Below are 22,186 nucleotides of genomic sequence, written 5' to 3'. Positions count from 1 at the left end.
GCAATTTTTACTTTTGAATATATATATATATATATATATATATATATATATATATGTATGCGGCGTTGCAGATGATACTTTTTATAATTAATAATGTTATCAATTATGAAGTTATCATTTCATGTAAATAGAATTTATATATAATTTTGCAAAAAGTTTTTATATAATATATTAAAATAAACTTCGGTATCAACGCCGACACCCCCGCCCCCCCCTCAGAGCCCGGGCCCGGAGTCACCGCCCGCTAGTCAGCTGTAGGTAGGCGCTCGCGAGCCGTTTGATTTCAATAGTTATTTTTTCATTTAGCCTCTTGACTCTTTGTTTTCCTATATAAATAAAAATAAGAGTCTTTGTTATAGCACTGTGATTTGTGTTGATGGTAAGGATTACTATCACACTTTGGTTGACTCGACTGTAGTTGAAGTACATTGGTTATAACATATTTATTATGTGATACCCTCTTTTTTTAAATAGAATCCAAATAGTGTTGAATAAAAAAAACCTTTTGAATTATAGAATGAAGTAACGTTGTTATGCTATAAAATTGGATTGGGCTGCCGTAGAGAAACTTCAAGAGTAACGCTAGCGAATAGATAAACAAAGGTCAACGAATCGATACATAAAAAACTAATGAAAAATAGCTATGAGATTGTCTGGGATGTCGTTCAATAAATGTTGTTCGAAAACAGTCTCGAGCGTCCGATGGGAGACGAACAGTGAGAGGATGAGATCCATTGAGGGATGAGTGTTGTATCACCTTGGATCTTCACTGAAACACCGTTAATACTTTTATACTATTATAAAGCTTCCAACGTAATACAAGATTCGATCTGTTAATTTAAAAATATTTAGAGTTACAGAGTATATGACAAATCGAAGAAGCTGCGTCCGTCACCCGAGCGGACAATCGATTCGATATGATTAGTTATGGTTTTGGGATTCCCCAATACGAACGATGTGATATCGATTTGATTTGGAATCGCATCAACCGTGGAGAACGAAACATTTCCCTCGTAAATATGATTTTAACGGGCTCGATACATGAAAGGAAAGTCATTCATCATAATACTATTACGTGTTCCGCACAAACGTGTCTATGGTTGCAGAAATAACGGGCAATGTTTACGAAGGGTTTGGTACATCATAACACATATGTCAGTGTTATTCTCGTACTGTGCGGTCACGAGCGGCGTCACTCTGTTTGTGTGTTCGTCCGTTGTCATGACGCTGCACGTCGCTTCAGAACCCCCAGCCCTATGATAAAAACCAGTGACTCACACCGCTACTAGAATATTCTCTGTGTCGATATGCAGAAGGAGCCACGGCTAGAAGACGCGTTTAATTTTATAAATATAATTGTTTTTAAATCCTTGATTCGCTTCTGGAAACGCTCGCCCAAGGTGATATCGGAGATGACCGCTCGTTGGATCCGCGCCAGGCGACCGTCGCTCCATCGAACACGCGGCATCTACTCATTGATATATTATAACAGATATTAATTAATAATATTACAACAATATAAAGTGAAGTAAATGAAGTCCTTATCTCACGTCCTGATTCCTGAGCGGCATCGATAAATCCATTTTGATTGCTAAGCACCACGCTCAAAATGGAAAACACAGGATCGGTCTAGAACAAAACCTTACAAAACAGTTGTCCGAATCTTTTCAACAACACCTCAGTGTTTTATAATGAATGATGTAATGTCGTGACTCATCCGCCCACATTCACGGCTCATGTCTGCTGATCACGAATGTTGCAAAACAATCAAACATCCGAAACAGATAAACTAATACGGCTAAACTATATGATATAATGTATTCTTGTAAATTACTATTGATACGTTACATCCGGTCGTGCTGTAATATGCTCTATGTGCGGTGCAGCTGCGTGCTGTGAGCGGCCGGGGGGCTCCGACGTCGGCTAGGCTTACGAAACATGAGGCTGGCAGCACGCGAAGGTCTCCTGATTATATAATGATCGCTAATGCTAGATTACACTCTCCAAATATAATGACCACTTTGATTACATCCTTGAAGCAGAGCTGCCGGTTAAATACGATTTAACAAACATTTCAAGAGGTTGTTTCCACTAATGTAAAATATTATTTGTAAGTTTTCTTGTCAGATGTATATAATACTATGTCGAGGAGAACTGACGATGTATTAGATCAGGGTTCGGAGAAGGGAAGTCATGTTTACAAGCGTTCGTCCACTGAAATGATTATAGCTCGGTTATAACAACGTCCCGGGATATGTCGCTGAACGATTCACAGTGAGACGAGTCTGTTGAACACGCAGATACAATATTAAAAGTTAAAAGTTGTACATGTTAATGGATGTTCTAATGTATATATAACGATATAGTTCAACCACAACCTCTTTATAGAGTCGTTAATATTTGTCGCAGGTTAACGACATCAGCCGCTATGGTCGTGATCGGAGCCGGGCTCCTCCTCACACACGCATCAGTCGCGGCCCGGGGCGCTCAACTCGGCTCCCCGTCCACGTAGACCGGCCCGCGGAGGGCCCAGTGACACACATGTGAAGTGAAGTGCGGTGAAGTGAAGTGACGTGGGCTGTGAGTCGACCGATGGTGGCGGAGTCATGGCGTTCATGACCATGTCCAAGAAGAAGCGATACAAGTTCGGGGTGCAGTGCTGCCTCGAGGAACTGACCGAGGTGCCGTTCGTGTCGGCGGTGCTGTTCGCTAAGGTGCGCCTTCAGGACGGAGGGACCTTCCAGGATCACTCCAGCAGGTTGTACATCCTAATATATGGCGATCATAACGTTTCATTATCACTAAGTTGTTCCCGAGTGTCCACACCACACGCCCTCCCCGTCAGTCCACTCTCTGTAATCGTTTCCGTCCGCAGTGTTTCATACGAACGAGGAAATTAAAATGTACTATGATTATGATTGATGACCTCTAACGAAACTCGGCTCATAATTTGGTATACTATTGAAACTTCCCTTCATTACCGACACGTTAAAAGTTACGCGATCCTCTATGGAATATCATGTTATCACTTATCAAATTAAAGTCGCACTTATCAGCGTGATGTCGTCGAGGAACAAATAAATGTAATATATGTTGTTGCCGCCGTTCCGACCGTTTTTATTTTATTTATCTTGTCCATATGCTTCGTCGTTTCTTAACTCGTCTCTTTGATAGCTCTGCTAAAATAAAATCCTAGGATATTTTCTCTTAATCTCAAGATTCTGATTCATCACGTTATAAACATTGAACGCTAACTAGAGCGACCTCGCTTCGTTACTTTGAAATTTTTCTTTATTTTTTTTATACCAATTTCGTTTCGTAATCAACAGTCGGTCTGTTTGCATTACCATGAGTCGTTCGTATTCTCATTATTATAATAGTTGCGGGAAGAATGATCTAATCTTGTTCTGAGATGCTCACGATTAGTATTCCTCTATGACGTCACATATACAAAGTTAAATAGGTATTTTAAGGTAACATTATAACACGGTCGACCGTCAGCGGCGAGTATACAATACATGACCTAACACAATCACATCTGACAAGCAGACGATCTGCGATCAGGAAACAGCCGAGACCTCCGGGCGCCGCGCCCGGGCGGCGATTACTTCATGAGAATACGCTCCAGGGACATATGTAATAATATGCAAGATATTGATAAAATCAAAGTAACCGTTTGTGGTTCATCACGCTTCTACCGGTAACAGCGGAACTAGAATGCGAGATAAATACTGAGTGAGGATTTAAATGCCTTCTCGTATGCAACAGCCGCCATCAATAGTCCTCTCCTCTCATACGCTTGATGTTAATAACCGAATGTTTCAACATGTATAGCAGTCCGTGGATCGGGAAGTCAGTAGTTACATCTCCCTCCTGGAATGCGGGGCCGTCCGGCGAGGAGTGTGCGACGTGCAGGCTGAGCTCTAATTGATTACCACCCCCACCCACCATAGTCTACCTAACATTGCACCTTTATAGAATTAGAAGATAGAAGGTCAGCAGTGAACTTATGGTCTCGACACGGCACGTGTTACGGATCGAACTCAGCGGAGGCGATCTCTCCACAGAGATGAAATCATATTTTATTCTTCAAAGTACTAGTAATTCTAAAATAAACTTTTTCATATTAAACTAAACAATTTCTTATTCTGCTAAAATCGTTTCATAACAACATGACATGCAGTCACTGCTGACATTATGTATGTATCGGCGCTATCAGCTTCAATGACGGATGCAACATGGAAATAACTTGAGGCTGTCATCAATTATTATAACAACTTATTGGTCGTCGTTACTATTGTTAAAAGTAAAACGAAATCAAAGGCTGTTTAAAAGGAGAATAGAACTATGTTTGAATTCTGGTATAAGTATGACGTCTGGACGCACGACAGGGGACTGCAGAGTTCAGCGAGTGCGGATCATAAAGAATGTGATTATGAAGAACCTTCGAGAAATACAAGAACATTTAGAAGAATTGAAGTTTCATTTTAAAATATCTGGAACGTACTGAAACAAGTGAAATTAGTGACGTCAGCGAGGCTGGCGTCTCTCTCTCTGTTTAAACTATGAATTTGTATTAAATCCGATATATATGTATAAGTGTATATAACGTGAGTGGTCGTCCGTAACATAGTAGGTATATTTCCGTAGCGTGTCAAACAAATTTTGTTCGTCTATTCATAGATCACTATAAATATCTCCGTACTCTGTGTACATGTACATATATTAATGATAATAAAGGCGGGTAACCCCCGATAACGTGAGCCTGTCCTTAACGTAGAGTTAGTACTGTGGGCTCTTCCTCGCGGTGTAACGTGCGCCATACACATAATGATGTCGGTCGAGGTCTCTCGTGCGGGGATACTAGCGGTGTTCTGTGTGTTCCGAGTTATCTCATCTCCATCCTCCCCCACCGTCCTTAACGAGGCCGATAACCTAATGACCTGATTAGATAAGGGAACTCATTTTTAACTAATTTATATCGATGACGAGGTTGATGAGAGCTGGAGTGGAAGTTAACGAACCCTGATAAAAATGATGTTATAATTATTATATTTTAATAGCTCATACAATTTGTTATCGAACCTCTTCTTATTAGAGATCGTTTATTGTTCAGTGACGTGTTCACATCTCCTTATAATTTCACTCGTCTTAGTAGAGTCGGGGTTCGACGGCATCATGTTGGATTTAAGTATTTGTCTCCTCCGATGTTTATATGGTTTACTGAGACGTCATGAAACATGTCTCGGGTTACCTGGAGGTGTAGGAGACGGGCCTTGGGTGACGGTACAGTATAGTATGTGTTTGATTCTGGTCGCCACCTCGGCCTTCCCACATATTATGAATAATTCATTGTCTGGATCAGTAAGCATCGAAATGATAGACGAAGAATAATATATACATAGAGAGGTCGTCCACCACTCACCCAACAGACACTCCATAAGTATAATGTTTACTCAGAAAGAGATGCAGACGACTCATTATTGGTATTAGGAGCAGTGGAGACTCGCTATCTCCTACGATATATGTACTAACACAGTACGTTCTCTATGATATTGAAGCTGAACACAAAACTTAATTATATTACGTTATCGCAAGAGTGGGTTGAAGTCGTTGATGAAAACATTGATACAGAACGAGACTTGTCCTGCGATACTGTTTGATCATGCTGCATACAGATATTTGGTCTCGCTACACAGACTACACATTACCTGCTGTGTCGCGTGTCATACTATACTCTATAGCTCGTGTGTCAATGTTCCTATGCGGTAACTACTGTTCACATCAGACGCTTAGCGATTATTAATAAGTAGGTATATCTCGTAATGGCCGTTCTAGATCGCGTCCTGCCCGCGTCGTGTTGGGTGAACATTTCAGCTTAATTATATTAAGACGCGGATGTTTGACGTGAAAGTGAATTCAGCTATCGCTTTAGTTTCGTTACTAAGATATAGTATCATTACCTAACTTTTAAATTCTTGCATTTAAGCTACGTTGTTCATAATTTATAATTTTAATATTTTCTGTTAAGTATACATTTTGTTGGTAGCCACTTCACTACAACGTGTATATATTGAAATTTAATGTATTAGGTATGAGGTACACATTGCGTATAAATAACAAAATCGTTTCATGCTCCGGAATTCCATAAAACTAGAACAAATACGTATCAGACGTCATCCTTGGGTGACGAAACCATTTCTCACGCCTCCCCTCGTGCCCGGCGGCGTCCCCGGTCTATCTCCGTGTGCTACATTTCGCACATGTCTTGCAGCCTCCGTAATATGAGATCTGGGAAGGAGGCCGCGATGCCGGCTACACACTCGCTCCAATGAACGAACAGCAATCTAGAATGTCTATATAAAGATGGTAGCGTGGTCGGCACCACTTACTAGTATCGGGAATTGTCGTAAGCGTCATAGTCGCCGAACCTGATTCACAGTTTGGACTTGTATTATATAAACCTGCTAAAACCGAATATAATGTGTTTAATGCACACTCATGCAAAAAAAAGTTGATTAAAAAATATTTAAATTCTAAGTGATTTTTAAAATTTCTGTATATTTGTTTATAATCACCGTATCGGAGTGAAATATCAAAACTTAATTTGAAGTTTAAAATGTTCAGCCAGCTCCCGGAGGAGGCAGGCTGTGTGTTGTCTTCATGTCGGTGTACTCACACGTGTTTCGCCGAACTATCTTTTTATGGAAAGGGATCATTTTCATGTTGTTCATCGTTATCGCGTAAGGTCTATTGTCGTAACCACAATCGGCAGTGGGTTTCAGAGACTTACATAGTTTTTTTCAATTAGTAGCATGACTGAATAATTGAGTTTCAGGGGTCATCTAGGAAAACTCATTTGACTTTATGAATATTGGCAATAAGGTTAATGTGAAACGTCCCTATTACAGGTCATTGTATATTTCAAACCCCTGTATGGCTTTTATTCGATCCATCGAACCGTTTGCGTGATACATTCAATTCATTAATTTTAATTTATTAAAGAATCACGTTTTATGCCTGTAAATGAAAATTGAACTCCTTTTCTTTTGTGCATTGTTACCTTTTTATTTCAGAAAGCATTTGAAATAGTGACATCGATGGAAAATTATTTTAGTATAATTTTTTAGAAAATGTTCTCGATTTTATTGAAGAATCAAAGATTTTGAATTCATACAGACATACTTACATATGTACATATGTGAGATTGGTTGTCTTGATACATTCAAAAGGTCACATAGAGACTACTTATTCGAACACTATAATAAGTTGATGAATTGAAACCATTTATATTTAATTAGATCCAGGGTTAAGTGTAACTACATATTAGATCTCTCAGTGAGAGATAACTTCATAAGATAAATGGAACTGTTTTCAAAAACATTAAAATATTTTTCGTATATAGAAAACAGCTTTCCATGAATACCTCCGTCGGTGAGAGTCACTTTGAAAATACCTATTGAATAAAATGTGTGAGATCAAAGCTGATATGTCAGAGCGTACTACGATCTATAGCCCAGTCATATTAGGGCTTTCACCTCGGAATGAAAGATAATAAGCTGCAAATTGGTATGAACCTTTGTTTTGTCATTCTAAATGTTGTCTCAAAAGTCACAATCGTTATCGTGTCCGCGTCTCAAGATATTCAAGGTCAAAGGTCACAAAAATCGGTTTTTCGCGAATATCTGGCTTCCTATCGGTTAAATGAGATTTGCATTTATTATAAAAGTTGTAGGCTATAAAATTCCCTACAACTTTTGTTTAAACTTTTTTTTCATACGACCAACCGTTTTGAAGGTAGAGCGCGAAGAGTGCACATCGTACAGTCATATACGGCCTAATGCAAGGCCAAGCGTGAGTTATGGTTATCAGTACGTTATAAAGTCAATTATTTACTTGGAAATTATAAATATTAAACAATGCCTATTATTTATGTACTAACTATTAATTATTTATATTTTATTAAAGTAAGTAACTTGATTATTTATATATAATTATTCATATTTAACTATTTAAGTATAAAATATTATTAATTCTGGATTATATATTTTAGTTTTATTTTAAGTTAAAATGATAGTAAGAGTATATATTTTACACATATTTTTATTTATTATTAAATACGGCATAATATACATTTATCAAAATGTGAGTTCAAATATCAAAAGTATCTTTGTTGATTTTAATTGTAATGAAATTGGAAATGGAAGCTAATTATCTTCTTTTTGTTCGTCGTCTTCTTCTTCTTGTCGCTCAAAAATGTTCGATTCATTGTCATCATCCTCATTATCTGTCATGTTCATCTCCAAACCTTCCAGAATATCGGGATCATATGTATTTTCTTCATCGGGATTACTTGGATACAGTGAAGCGTTGAGGCAAGCTTGTCCGTTGCACTGGCCGCAAGCTAAAGAACATTGTAGCCCTGATTTTCTGCATCCACAGCGGGAACCACAACCATTTTTGCAATTGCAAAATATTACGTTTAGTAGTTCGGCTGGTGCTGGAGGTAATAACGTTCGTATGGGCTCCAGGATTTCATTTTCAAGCATCCAGCCCCATTCTTGAGGTTCTAAGTCCTTCCCTAACCACGTTTGAATCTGGTAGTAGACACGTTTTATGTGTTGATGAGCTGCTACACTTGTTGGTGGAAGTGTTGACAGTTGTACAGGTTTATTTAGTTTTGTAAATTTGATGAATTGCGTGTATGACTTGCATTAGGCCGTATATGACTGTACGATGTGCACTCTTCGCGCTCTACCTTCAAAACGGTTGGTCGTATGAAAAAAAAGTTTAAACAAAAGTTGTAGGGAATTTTATAGCCTACAACTTTTATAATAAATGCAAATCTCATTTAACCGATAGGAAGCCAGATATTCGCGAAAAACCGATTTTTGTGACCTTTGACCTTGAATATCTTGAGACGCGGACACGATAACGATTGTGACTTTTGAGACAACATTTAGAATGACAAAACAAAGGTTCATACCTATTTGCAGCTTATTATCTTTCATTCCGAGGTTGACCCCTTTTTTTACCTAATATGACTGGGCTACTACTCACTGACGAGCGGGGTGTGAGGCTCTCCCCGTCCGTCTCCCGGGGGTACACGGAACACTACTAATATACACTGAAAGTGACCTTTACCTCGATGACATTAAACCAGCTAGTATACAGATAGAACCTAACAAGAACACACAACTAGAACAGAATAGATAGATCACTTACTCTATGATAGGTGGGTGAGACGGATGTAGGGACAGACAGTGAGATAAACACACTGGACACAGGATATAGCGACGGCGGCTGGGTCGAAGTCGAAGAATGCGAAGATATTTTAACAATTAATAAGGTGACGGGTCAACTCAATAAGCGAATCTCACGTGCGGCCCGACCAGCTCCACAGACAACAATATAATTATACTAATGTCATGTTAACATCTATCGTCCTGTCTCACATCATGTTGAACACAGTGTTAGAGTCGCCAGGGGGAGGCTGACAGATGCGTTATATTTAATATTCAAGATAATCCGTAGCGTGTTTCAGCCGCTTCCATGTATAGAGTCTGATGGTCCGCTCCTAGCGTGATGTAACGTTTTAACGTTCATATATAAATTATAATAAAAACAATCAACAAACAAAATTTTCGCCGGCCTTTTAATGTTGAACTAATTTCTCGTTTGGTTCGTGGGATCAAAGTGTTCCAAGGCGTGATCCGTCTACTGTAAACATCCGGGCGATTGTTCTCGTTTCGATAACTTTTTTTATTTGTGTATTTTAATTTGCTATTGATTCATGTTTGTTATTGATTTCGTAAACTGTAAACACACGAGATGGAGTGATCTCAGCGGCCGAGACTCGCGCGTCCGTTTATATAATGTAGTTATTGACCGAGCAGTCTCTCATCGCCCGAGGAATACATATGCTCTCTCTCACTGTATGAAAGTTTAAATGAAACTAGTATTTTTCGGATTTACTACGCGGATTTTATTATTTAAAAACTACATAATCCCGACGTTTCGGTTACTTTGCAGCAACCGTGATCACGGGCAGACGAGGTGTGAATGTCTGTCAGTTGGTCCTTGTTATTTATCATCTACCGCCATCGATTTCTTAATTTTCTGGCGTACCGCTCTGGATGCCGGCAGAATGCGCTCACGGTGTCTTGAGGTCCTGCGGTGTGGTTTCGGACATGGGATTTTATATTTTTAAGAACGGGGTCCCAGGTGTTTGATAGATTCCAGCCATCTTCTCTATTGAAATTGGGATGTTTTTTAATTTCAATAGCCTCGCGAATTAATCTCGGTATATACTTGTCTTCCCGAGCGAGGATTTGAGGTTTATCAAAACGAATGTAGTGGCCTGGTTTGTCCATTGTGTGTTCACACACTGCTGACTTCGACGCGCGCCTGTTTTTGATGTCTGAGATGTGTTCCTTAACCCTTGTACCGATGCTCCTCTTCGTCTGTCCAATGTATGACAAGCCACAGTCACAGTCGAGTTTGTATACACCCGCTTGTTGTAAAGGAATGTTACTCTTGATTGGTCTCAAGAATTGGCTCACTTTCTTATGTGGTTTGTAAATAGTTTTAATGGAAACCTTCTTCAAGATGTTGCCTATTCTGTCAGTAACTCCCTTCACATATGGTAGTATCGCAGGTTGTCGTTCAACTGTGGGTGGCTTCAGGTGGTTCTTGCGATGCTGGCGAGGCACGGGCAGGTTGTTGATGGTGAGAGCATGTTTTACATGCTGCAGCTCGGCCTCTAGGTGGTCAGCATCACAAAGTTGAACGACAACCTGCGATACTACCATATGTGAAGGGAGTTACTGACAGAATAGGCAACATCTTGAAGAAGGTTTCCATTAAAACTATTTACAAACCACATAAGAAAGTGAGCCAATTCTTGAGACCAATCAAGAGTAACATTCCTTTACAACAAGCGGGTGTATACAAACTCGACTGTGACTGTGGCTTGTCATACATTGGACAGACGAAGAGGAGCATCGGTACAAGGGTTAAGGAACACATCTCAGACATCAAAAACAGGCGCGCGTCGAAGTCAGCAGTGTGTGAACACACAATGGACAAACCAGGCCACTACATTCGTTTTGATAAACCTCAAATCCTCGCTCGGGAAGACAAGTATATACCGAGATTAATTCGCGAGGCTATTGAAATTAAAAAACATCCCAATTTCAATAGAGAAGATGGCTGGAATCTATCAAACACCTGGGACCCCGTTCTTAAAAATATAAAATCCCATGTCCGAAACCACACCGCAGGACCTCAAGACACCGTGAGCGCATTCTGCCGGCATCCAGAGCGGTACGCCAGAAAATTAAGAAATCGATGGCGGTAGATGATAAATAACAAGGACCAACTGACAGACATTCACACCTCGTCTGCCCGTGATCACGGTTGCTGCAAAGTAACCGAAACGTCGGGATTATGTAGTTTTTAAATAATAAAATCCGCGTAGTAAATCCGAAAAATACTAGTTTCATTTAAATGAATACTCGCGAAAATCTTAGATCTCATTGTATGAAAGTTTTTATTATATGATCTAGACAAAGCAGAGACCCGTTCACGTTATTAATGGAAGTAACGAAAACCTCCAATCACGATGTCGGTCTTCAATCGTGACATGTTAAATACAGTTCCTATATACTATGAGGTTTAACATTTGTTCTACGAGAGTGTGAAAATGTTCAAGTGAACAGAATGTTTCCTTTAGGAAGGTTTCCCACGACTGCTCGCGCTATGGGCCTCGCACCCACAGTTTGTCAAGATGTAATAGTTGCCGGGTGTTCGTCTGTCCTACTTATCTCATGAACTGTATATCTTTCAATGCTTGTAATCTATGTAATCGCTCCGTCTGCTTCACGTCAAGACTTAACCATCATTTATCCGTCCGTTGAAATTTCGGAATAACTCGATAAATATTTACAGACTGAGAAAGAAAATAAATACGAACATAGTTCAATCGATGGTTACTACAGTAGTTACGTTAGTCTTCTTAAACGAATAACACTCGCTACGAGTTCTAATGAGACTTGATGTGAAGCGATCACACCATCTCGTTACACATGTCATATACGAACACGAGAGAGACCAATAACTCCATCCACGCTCGAGATACTTTCTAGTGTTCCGTCGTATGGCGGTGTTATCTCGCCGGCTGGTCCGCCTCCCGAGCACCACACATACTATTAGGTGTACAGGATTAAACTGAGGTCGCTTTAAAAATCACTTTGAAGCGGTTTAATATGGATTACGAACGTGCGGAACGTGACTGCCAGGTTTAACATGCTTTAGAATAACGTGTGCGGGGAGGTGTGGGGGGAGGTGTGTGACACCAGACTCTGGCCGCCGGGGAAGCCCTACACTCCGTCCGAGGAGAGGGAGGCCGGACTACTCCACACACTGGAACAGCCTTCCCTGGAATAAGAGGACCGGGGTACATGTGTGGTGACAGAGATGTGGATTCTGACCACTTAAAACGTCTCCAGTTCTCATATTTTGGTGACTCTAGGAAGGCCTCACTTCTTTTAAAATATGCCCGGTCCTTATAATTAGGACACTCCTATCGTGACGTCACCTTGGACGTTTTTAATTATTAGGAGCGCCTGAGATTGTTTTAGAGAGATAACAGCGTGGATGTGGATGAAATTTGTTTTTGAAAATTCTTAATTAACTAAAGGCAGCCCAGAAGAGTTATCTGTCACAGCTATCAGTTAGAAACGTGACAGATATATTTTTATTATCGTTCCGGTAGCCAGGAAAGTCGTCTCCCAGATCCTTTTTACTTTTAATTAAATTATTTCTGTCTTGTACATTATTATGTTCAAATTAAAACGATTATTTTGTTGATTGACTGAATTAAAACGAAACCTCCGAGTCTAAAGTAAAGAACAAATAACATGTCTTCATACAAAAATAAAACGTAAATAATATAATAATTTGAGGAAGAATTAGTGAGATAGGAATGTTATGCAAGTGTTGGGTAATCATTAGGTTTGTAATCATTAGCAAATTAACTTATTTTTATTTAATTAATTCTGAAAACTGGTTTTCTGAACGCATTCCTTTCCACACGTGTCTCGGTCTCAGTGTTGTCTCTCTGCATCACACTATTATAACCAAATTTCACCCAGTATATAATTTATAGTACGCGCCTTCAATTACTTGATTACTCGATTACTTTTACTATTGTTATTATTAATATATCGACTGTATACAATTTCGTGTCACGCGAGTCACACCTCGTCTAGTGTCGCTCCAGCTGTTACAAATATACTAGTATTATTTCTCGGTTCCAATCGATCGTTGTAAGTAACCGCGGCTGGTGTCACTTGTTACTTACACGTTTCCGTCCCCGTCAGTAATCAGCTGTGAAAAGAGTGAGTGACCGTTGTTGCGTAAGTTGTCGGTTACAGCGACTCTCTATATAAACCTATTCGTCCTTGTGGCGCGTGTTCGTCAAACACACTCCTGACACTCGGCGCGATGTAATTTTAATCTTCTCCTTCGTTAATATCGTGCGGAGCGTCTCATACTATACATTTCGTGTTTAAAATTATATGTATAAATGTATGTTTGTTTGTTTGTTTGTACACAGCTACATATAATTTTGTGTTAGATAACCTCCAACACGTGTCTGTTGTCGCTATCAATTCAAACCCTTCCACCCCTCGCTCCCTTCCATCCTTAATGTATCCTCTCCTCATCCATCCCTGTACAACTGAACTCCTCACTCCATACTATATTATCTGTATGTGACGACAGTAGGCTCTAATAACCGTCGTGTCGCCGACCGCCAGATTGTCATCGAGATGATCTGATACGTACATATATGTATAGGAACATTCATTATATGAATAGTTTAAAGGTGTCTGTCTGTGTGTGTTCACCTCGTGGCTCATAAGTCGGAAACTCCGGCGACCTCGCCGCCAGCCTTTCAGCTGTTTATGATTATTTAATTCCTAATCCATGTATAAGACCTACATTACGGTCAGTTATCATTAAATTATTAGAAACTTATAAATTCTGCACGTGCCCTTTTTCATATATAACCTGAAGATCATGGTTACCTACGACACACACACACACACACAAACACATCTTACGAGGTCAATGACATCGTCCTCAGGTGACATTTATAATTGTGATCGTTCGCGGAACATCGAGTGGCGGACTTCGGTCTCTTCATAATGTTTAAAGTAATATAAGTAACTTAATATATAACAAGGTCACGTCACCTTCAGAACGAGCCGATAGTAATCTTTGACCTTTACTAAAAAAAGGATATCAATAACACAAAAGACGGTGTAAACGTAATCTAATCTCCAAAGAAATACTTACATTGACAACACACACACACATGTTATCTGTTATCTCCTCAAAGAGCTTCGTATTTATATGATGTTTCTGTTCTTTATAATGGAAACTATATTTTGGTATTCTGTGACCGTAACACCTACCCTGGAGAAGACAGAACCATTCGCTTTATATATAAATGTACATCCTCTGAACACAAACAAACAAAAAGTGCTATGAAACAACACTGAGGAATTTCCGAATGTCTCTCCGACAGCTCGTGTCGCGTGTCTTGGTCGCGGATGGTGACGTCAGCGTGTGTTTGTACGTCACGTGCTCATTAAATCACTAATAACAATGATTACGTGTCTCTCAGCATCTTCAATGATTTTCCTCACTTTAGTGTTCTCGAATTATTTCATGCACGTTAAATATTTTTCCTTAAAACATGAGGTGTTGGGGAACATTGTTACAACAACATAATACATACATTTAAATGACACTCAGTCAGACAAATGATCAGTGTTTAATGAAAGATCTCATTACATGCGAGTCGGTTATTCGGGCGGAATAAAAATATAGGAAAGAAGTAAACATGCAGAATATGTAGCAACGTTTAACAAGAGACAGGCTCCAGGAGAGAGTGGTGTATGGACGGACACGTTATAACACACAACAATATTATATACTATTAAAGTGTACGGAAAGTGAAACAGAAACGAAAGTCCGCGGCTCTAACGACACACGCGTCATACACGAGATAGTGTCGACCACTCGCACTGGTCGCACTGAAACTAGGAACAGGGAACGACTGACGACAACCAAACAACGTGACCTTTGATTACTATGAAACTATAAACAAACATATTGTACATATTAATATGAGATATAAAATATTGCTATTAGTGTGACTCTTTCATAAATCAAATATTCCTCAATAAAGAAATGCACATCCCTTGATCTGTTACAACATATTTTTATTATGTAGGACGGGATAATAGGTGGCGTTTGTTGAATACAGTGTCGGTCTCGCGAGACAGGACCCGGCCGGACCCGCGGAGAGCCCGGGCCGGCTGTCGGGCTTCCGCACGAGTGCACTACACCTATAAATAGTGATGTATGAATGTGTCCGTGAACCTAATGACACCCACTGATAGTTCGTTATTAGTGTCATCGTTGTATGACTAAGTCGATAATTATTGTGAATGTAGTCTGTGGGTGTCTCCAGGGTCGCGGGGACGTGACCTGACTCACCCTTGCCGAGATCTGCGGGGGACTGCCCCCCTCCACACCCGCAAGGTCGGACACGTCTATAGTTGAGCAGAGTTTATAGTGTGGAGTTCGTTCTCGCTCATGTCGTTGATAATAACAGCAATCAATTATATTGGCACGATTCTTCTATTAATAGGCTCTATTATTAAATACAACAGTGTACACTTATGTATATATTTTTGCTTCCACATTTAGTATATCAATACAAAAATATATGAACGAGTACAATAGATATACATCACGTGAATATTGTATGGATTTAAGACAAGCATTTTTATTTGTAATGAATTTGCTTTTTAAAAAATACAAGAATTTGCTGAATCTTTGAAGGGAATAATTGTGGGCGTCGATTAGACCGTGGGAAGATTTACAATGAGATGTCTTTGTATAGTTACAGTACTATGCGTGGTGATGCTCCGTCCGCGTCTCCGTCCGCGTCACCCTGGACACACGACTCAGACCACATTTATGTTTAGTAGTGTTAATTGTACTGTTCAATGTTGAATGTGTTTGAAAGCTCGGTCGAAAACGGGGAATGAACCCGAATCAGAGCCGTATATGTGAACCCGAATAAAAACAATTACGTTCAGAAATAAAGAAAACCATAGTGCTGTTCTTATTGATAAATAATCACAGACTGAATAATGTAAATGTAGGATGCTGCACTCGTCCGTGATGAGGACGATGATGAATGTTGAAGCTGGTACTCCCTGTGAGACTCCGTCAGGTCGACGTTCTTCCTCGCAGCGAATCATATCTCGAAGACTTTTTTGTTGATGTTCGGGTCGTGGCCTTATCTTCATGACTAAACCCGACGCCCTCTGATACATCCCCACACGTTCTGTTACTGATATTTGAGGACTGATGACTAATGATCAATCTCGACTGCTCGGTAACATCGCACCTAAGTCCTGTTTTTTGTTGTTACCATAACATTGAATCAAACCTCCTCATCATTATTAGCACTCAGTCACCACAGACCCAGCTGACACGCTCTTGGACAAATAAAAGGGGAATTTCCTCGGGTCACATGAAACGAACGGGGGTTTTATTAAATATTGATTCTCTTTATAAACACGCAGGTTTATTATAATTCTTATAAATATTACTTACAGTGAAAGAAAACTAAAATATATATAAATACTTAGTTGGATTACCATTTGGTAGGTTCGAGTAGCGATAGTTCGTGCGGCTAGTTGTGGATAGTTAGTAGGGTTCTGATGCAAACCATATATTTATTTTATTAAATTCTGCCGTAATGTGTAATATTAGGTATGTCGGCACGAGAAGGTGGTGTGTGTGTGTGCGTGCTTGCGTGTGTGCACACGTCGCCTGTTGCACCAAACGCACCGTTCACCGCACATGAAATAATTAATTCATATAAATGAAGTTTATTTGTATATAATTGTTTATCCATATATAGCGAGTGGTCAATTATTGAACGCCTGTTCGAGGAGGTCCGGGCCCGAGTTTGTTCTACACACACGGACACACGGACCTCACTAGTAAGGTACTAGTGAGGCATCAGTACCAGACTCGCTGAGGACGGACGGACGAGACAGACAGCAAGACAGAGTCCTCAGTGTTCATTACCAGATGACCATATTATTATGTAGTTTATCATTACACTGAGCTGTGTGTTTCAAACTGTTTACTATTTTTTCATATAAACAATGCGATGTATGTCTGTCTGGCAGGGAGGAGGTGAGGAACCACGCCGTCCGGTGGAACGCTCAGTTCTCGTTCGTGTGTAAGATGTGCGCCAACGCCAACACCGGGGTGTTGGAGCCAGCGAGGCTCAGGGTCTCCGTCAGGAAGGAGTGCAAGGGTACGGTATATTATTTACGAGGTCGAATGGGAGAAGGCTCCTCCGTCACGACATGTGTACAGGAAGTGATCGCATGACGATCACCTACATCAATAGCTCCTGTCAGTAATGTGAGGTGTAATGAATGTATCCAGGTGGACGATCCTACCAGAAGCTGGGCTTCTGCGATGTGAACCTGGCGGAGCTGGCGGGCGCCGGGGAGACGGTCCGCCGCTGTCTGCTGGAGGGATACGACCCTAACAGGAGGCAGGACAACTCCGTGCTCAGGATACGAATCAAGATGAACATGATCTCAGGGGACCCGCTCTTTAAAGTGTCAGTAACATAACGTAACATTTAGAATGGAACCACCAACATACATACATACATACTATATATAAAAACACGCATATGTATGAATACATACTGTCTTTATCAATGAGAGCAACAACACTTTGTTATGTAGCCATGCTTGTGTTACTGCTCCTTCATACTCACAATCGAATAGAAAGACGATCAAAAGGATCCAGACAAGGATCCAGACGTGTCGCAGAGAGCGGACGGAGCAATTCATTTTGCATTTTAATACAACGACGTAGACTCTGCTCTTCATGACATGTGAAGTGACCGTCGCTCGTTCACTGTTCTAGACCTGAGAGGAAACAGGAAGCGGCAGAGAAGACGGGCGCGGACAGCGGGTCGGAGAGCACCGCGCCCGCCGACGACGACGCCGCCTCTTCGGGCACCAGCTCGGGCTTCGGGTCCCTCACCAAGAAGAAGAACTACGGTCGGTGGAGTTCCCTGTTCACCAATTAAGACTTCAAATTCGTGTTTTAATTCGATCGTCCCACGTGGCCACGTGTGCTGGTGTCTGACGTGCACGGTTCTGATATTCCAGAAGGTGTGACGCCAGCACTGTCGTCTCTACCGTCCTGCGAGCTGCCCTCGCCGGAGGGAGAGGAGCTGCCACCTGTACCAGTGCTGCCCCCGCCCGCCCCCGCTTCCGCCGCCGCCCCCGTCCCCGTCCCGACGACCATCAGCGACTACCCCGGTGAGTTCAGAGATCAAGGATCCGATACGATTGGATGGGATCGGTGGTGACGTAGACTTTAATGTTTCAGGAGTGGTGGTAGTGACGACTCAGCCGGGCGCGGGGGCTGCGGGGGTCGCGGGCGCCGCCGGGGGATGTGTCGCCTGTCTGCAGCACACTCACTCGAGGAACTCCTCCAACACCTCGGGGGACATGAGCAGCAAAGTGAGCAGTCTCTTCCTAACTCACACACTCCCGTTCCTCTACACGTATGTATGTATATTATAATGTCCGTGCGTGTCTCAGGCTTCGGGCTACGGCAGCTCGGTGTCGGCGGCGTCCGCACACTCGAGACAGAGCTCCGAGGGGGAGTCGACGGGGGACTGCAGACCCCACCACAACAGGTACGTCGATAACACACACTGCGGGCGGCCGGGGTCACACCCCGCGACTCGCAGACGGTTACTGTTAAATGAAATTAAAAATATAAACCTTCGGCTGGAGGGCGGCACGAGAGGGACGAACCTCGTGACCGAGGGCGACACGGCGTGAGCATCTCGTTCCGTTTTGTTTATTACTTCTGTCAGGGCCGCGGCGTTCCCGTGCCGCCGGACGCGTTCGTCGACTCCTCGACATCGGTTTCTCTTATTATTTTAAATCACTCACACCAACTCCGGCACTCGGCCGGGGCGGCCCGGCCGGCCCCACACGCGATCACTAACACGCCGCCCCGCTATCAACATGATCATGATATATATATACTATTATACACCCCCACCACCCCCCACCTCCCCCACCCTGCACCGCGTGCGTAGTGTACGAGTCGAAAGGATTACTACCACCATCACGAGCTCCCTCACGGTGCCGGGGGTCGGTGCTCGGCAGCAGGGTCGAGGACTCGCCAAGCTACTGCTGGAGAGGAGCGTGCTCAGTGAGACGTCCGATGTGTACCTCACGCCCGACACCACGCTGCTGGGACACGAGGCGGAGATGCCGCAGACTCCGGTGACGCCGGACGTGGTCCCTCGGCCGGAGCCCCGCTCGCCCGCCAGCGAGGAGTACCGCACGCCGGACTGCTCCGGAATAGAGGACCACTCGTTCGCGATGCCGAGTTACTTCGACCGCAAGAAGCGCGCGGCCTCGGTCATCGTCGCCGCCGTGCAGCCGCTGGCCAACTTCCAGGCCTTCAAGCAAAAGTCGCTCAACACGATCCCCGCCTCGGTGGAGAGGACGCGCAAGAGCGAGGAGCTGTTTGTAAACTTTCCCTTCCTGACGCCGCTCGCGCACCGGAAGGGCTCGCTCGCGTCCGCCGCCACCCGTCTCTCGGGCTGCCTCGAGGACGAATTCTACACTATCCCCACGGAGAAGGAGCTCGCCGAGGACGGAGGCTCGTTCGCCTGCGTCGACGTGCGCCAACGCCTGCGGCCCGCGGCCCCGGACGAGCCCCACGCCCTGCGGCACAGCTGCCCCGCCGGCGCCAGGTGAGCCCCGACCCGCTTGTTCCCACTAACCTCATACGCCGGTGCGGGTTCGCTTCTCTATCGCCTCATTTCCGCCCCCGCCTCACGTGTCCGGTGACGTCACGGTGTCGCTCGGTCGCCCCCTCCCCTCCCCCCTTCATTCGTGCCGTAACATGAGTGTGTGTCGTTTAACAAAGGGACGACGGCGTGTGGGTTCAGTGCGCGAAGTACATGAGCGCGTGCGACAGACTGTCGGCGGGCGGGCGGCGAGCGGGCGGCGCGCGTCCGCCGGAGGAGCGCCGCGCCAGCGCCGCGTGAGCCCCGCTTGTGCACGGCCGTCGTGCGGTGCTCGCGTCCCCCGGGACCGGCGCTCCGCCGCGACCTTGTTCTGTCTGTCTGTCTGTGTTTTGTTGGGAGCCGTCCTCCGCTGTAGTGAATGTCGTTTCTCTCCCGAGGGAGGCCTGTTCGTAATCTTTTGTTTACTTGCGATTCAGTTGCGATGCATGCGACGTACGACGGTGGCTTTGCATGATTCTTGTAGCGAGTTAGTATCCGCTGGTCGCTGTCGTAGTTTGTAAGTCTCCACCGCCGACATTACGTCTCGGTGGCTGTAGCCCCGCCGGTCTGTTGGTCGGTAGGAGGACGCGAGGACACTGTCTTAAACTTCCCGTCCTGGTACTGACGAATAGCGAACGGAAGAGAGACCGCTAGAGACTGTAGCTGGACCTTACTCGTAGTATTAACAGATGTATTTAAAGTATGGATGTATGTACATGTTAACGCCCACACCCACCCCGACGTGTAACGAAAGATAACATTAACACTCTTATAAACTATCTCTCGAAATATAAAATGAAGAATTATGTCGTGTGTGTTACCAGGAACCCCTCCTCGGGCTCTCTGACCGCCTCCGCCTCCGAGAGCGGCTCCCTCGAGCGTGCGCGGGCCAAGATGGAGCGGCGGCCGCCTGAGGAGCAGGTACCCGGGCCTCGCTAAATATATCATCGGAATCTTCCTCGAATGGAAATGTAGAGCTCCTTATTAAGAGCCGCTGTGTGTTCCCCAGCACGTGACCTCGTGTCGAGTAGAGAACACGCGCGTCAACCCTGACTCGCTCATCGACGAGCTTCTCGCTGCCACCGACCTCAAGCACGCCGCGGACGACCCCGCAGAGAGTGAGTAACACACGGACAGACACACAGCCTTGACGGACGACAACACGTCCGAATACGGCATACTAACGTTACGACCCTCACTCGCAGCGTCGGGGCTGCAGCTGTACATCACCAGGGACGGCACGGCCGAGCTCGGCTCCAGGAGGAGGCAGCAGTTGGCCAGGAGCGACTACCAGCGAGTGGTGCTGCATCCTCACGACAACAGGTCCGGAGACAGGAAGACGCACACGCAAACACACACATATTCGCACACACACGCACCACACATGCACAAACACGCAACACACATGCACACACAAACGCAAACCCAGAAGCATGCGCGCATACACACATCACACACAAACGCAAACCCAGAAGCATGCGCGCATACACACATCACACACAAACGCAAACCCAGAAGCATGCGCGCATACACACATCACACACGAACCAGACACGCACCGGACACGCACCACACAGGCTCCACACACTCACACACTCACACACACGCAAACGCTCACAACACCTTAGCAGTGCTCGGTGCCTGACGACTGGTGTGTGTTGCAGGTAGCCGGCGGGGCGCGCCGCACGCCGCCCGCGACACGCGCCCCGAGACGGAGTGCGGCTCCTCGGTCTGACGTTGACAGGAGGACCCTGACCTGACCTGACCGGCTGCCCGGACAGGACGTGACGCTCGTCTCCCGTACCAGACGCCCCGTCCCTGGCCAGCCGGCCTCGGCCGTCGCATGTTCCTAGTGGTCTCCGCTCGTCTCCTTGACCTCTGTTTTGTTAATGTTTTCTTTTGTATATTTTGTAAGCCACCGCGGGTCCGCGCGGGTCCTCGCGGGTCCGCGCGGGTCCCCGGTGTGCCGCTCGCCTCCTCCGTGTGTTGTTGAACGTTATCCTTCCCCGCACCGTGTTCGTGTATTTATTTATTCCCCGAAGCCCCGGCTCGTGTCCGCTGGCAGCTGGAGCCGTCCGTCACGTATCTAAGTCATTCCTTAATGTTAAAGCCCGGCGCTTCCCCGGACGTCTCGCGTCCGTCTCCGCGCTATCGTTATTGTATGATATCTTGTAATACAGCCTGTACAGTATTTCAATAAACGTTTAGAAGTAAAGGGTCGTTTTATTTGGTGGGTGAAAGTAA

At 44.0% G+C, this 22,186-nt stretch overlaps 1 protein-coding gene across 6 annotated transcripts in view; it reads left to right on the top strand.

The window, feature by feature from the left end:
- The window catches only part of LOC116776377 (uncharacterized), a 28,384-nt gene extending 6,227 nt beyond the window's left edge, over nucleotides 1-22,157 (top strand). For 3 of the 6 annotated variants that reach the window (XM_032669609.2, XM_061527138.1, XM_032669675.2), the window contains exons 2-13: nucleotides 2,410-2,758; nucleotides 17,286-17,416; nucleotides 17,551-17,731; nucleotides 18,046-18,182; nucleotides 18,294-18,446; nucleotides 18,517-18,650; nucleotides 18,732-18,829; nucleotides 19,241-19,906; nucleotides 20,767-20,863; nucleotides 20,952-21,060; nucleotides 21,148-21,265; nucleotides 21,607-22,157. In XM_032669609.2, the coding sequence (XP_032525500.1) occupies nucleotides 2,607-2,758; nucleotides 17,286-17,416; nucleotides 17,551-17,731; nucleotides 18,046-18,182; nucleotides 18,294-18,446; nucleotides 18,517-18,650; nucleotides 18,732-18,829; nucleotides 19,241-19,906; nucleotides 20,767-20,863; nucleotides 20,952-21,060; nucleotides 21,148-21,265; nucleotides 21,607-21,610 (1,980 nt within the window). In that variant the 5' untranslated portion in view covers nucleotides 2,410-2,606 and the 3' untranslated portion in view covers nucleotides 21,611-22,157. Of the gene's footprint in view, nucleotides 1-2,409; nucleotides 2,759-15,477; nucleotides 17,201-17,285; nucleotides 17,417-17,550; nucleotides 17,732-18,045; nucleotides 18,183-18,293; nucleotides 18,447-18,516; nucleotides 18,651-18,731; nucleotides 18,830-19,240; nucleotides 19,907-20,766; nucleotides 20,864-20,951; nucleotides 21,061-21,147; nucleotides 21,266-21,606 lie in introns of those variants that run through there. The other 3 variants (XM_061527139.1, XM_061527140.1, XM_061527141.1) reach the window with 3 other exon arrangements.
- Nucleotides 22,158-22,186: the final 29 nt, after the last annotated feature.

The sequence above is a fragment of the Danaus plexippus genome (genome assembly GCF_018135715.1).
Source record: "Danaus plexippus chromosome 3 unlocalized genomic scaffold, MEX_DaPlex mxdp_34, whole genome shotgun sequence".
In the NCBI taxonomy this organism is placed as follows: domain Eukaryota; kingdom Metazoa; phylum Arthropoda; class Insecta; order Lepidoptera; family Nymphalidae; genus Danaus; species Danaus plexippus.
Note: the sequence above shows the minus strand (reverse complement) of the source record. Positions and strands in the feature narration are given on the sequence as shown.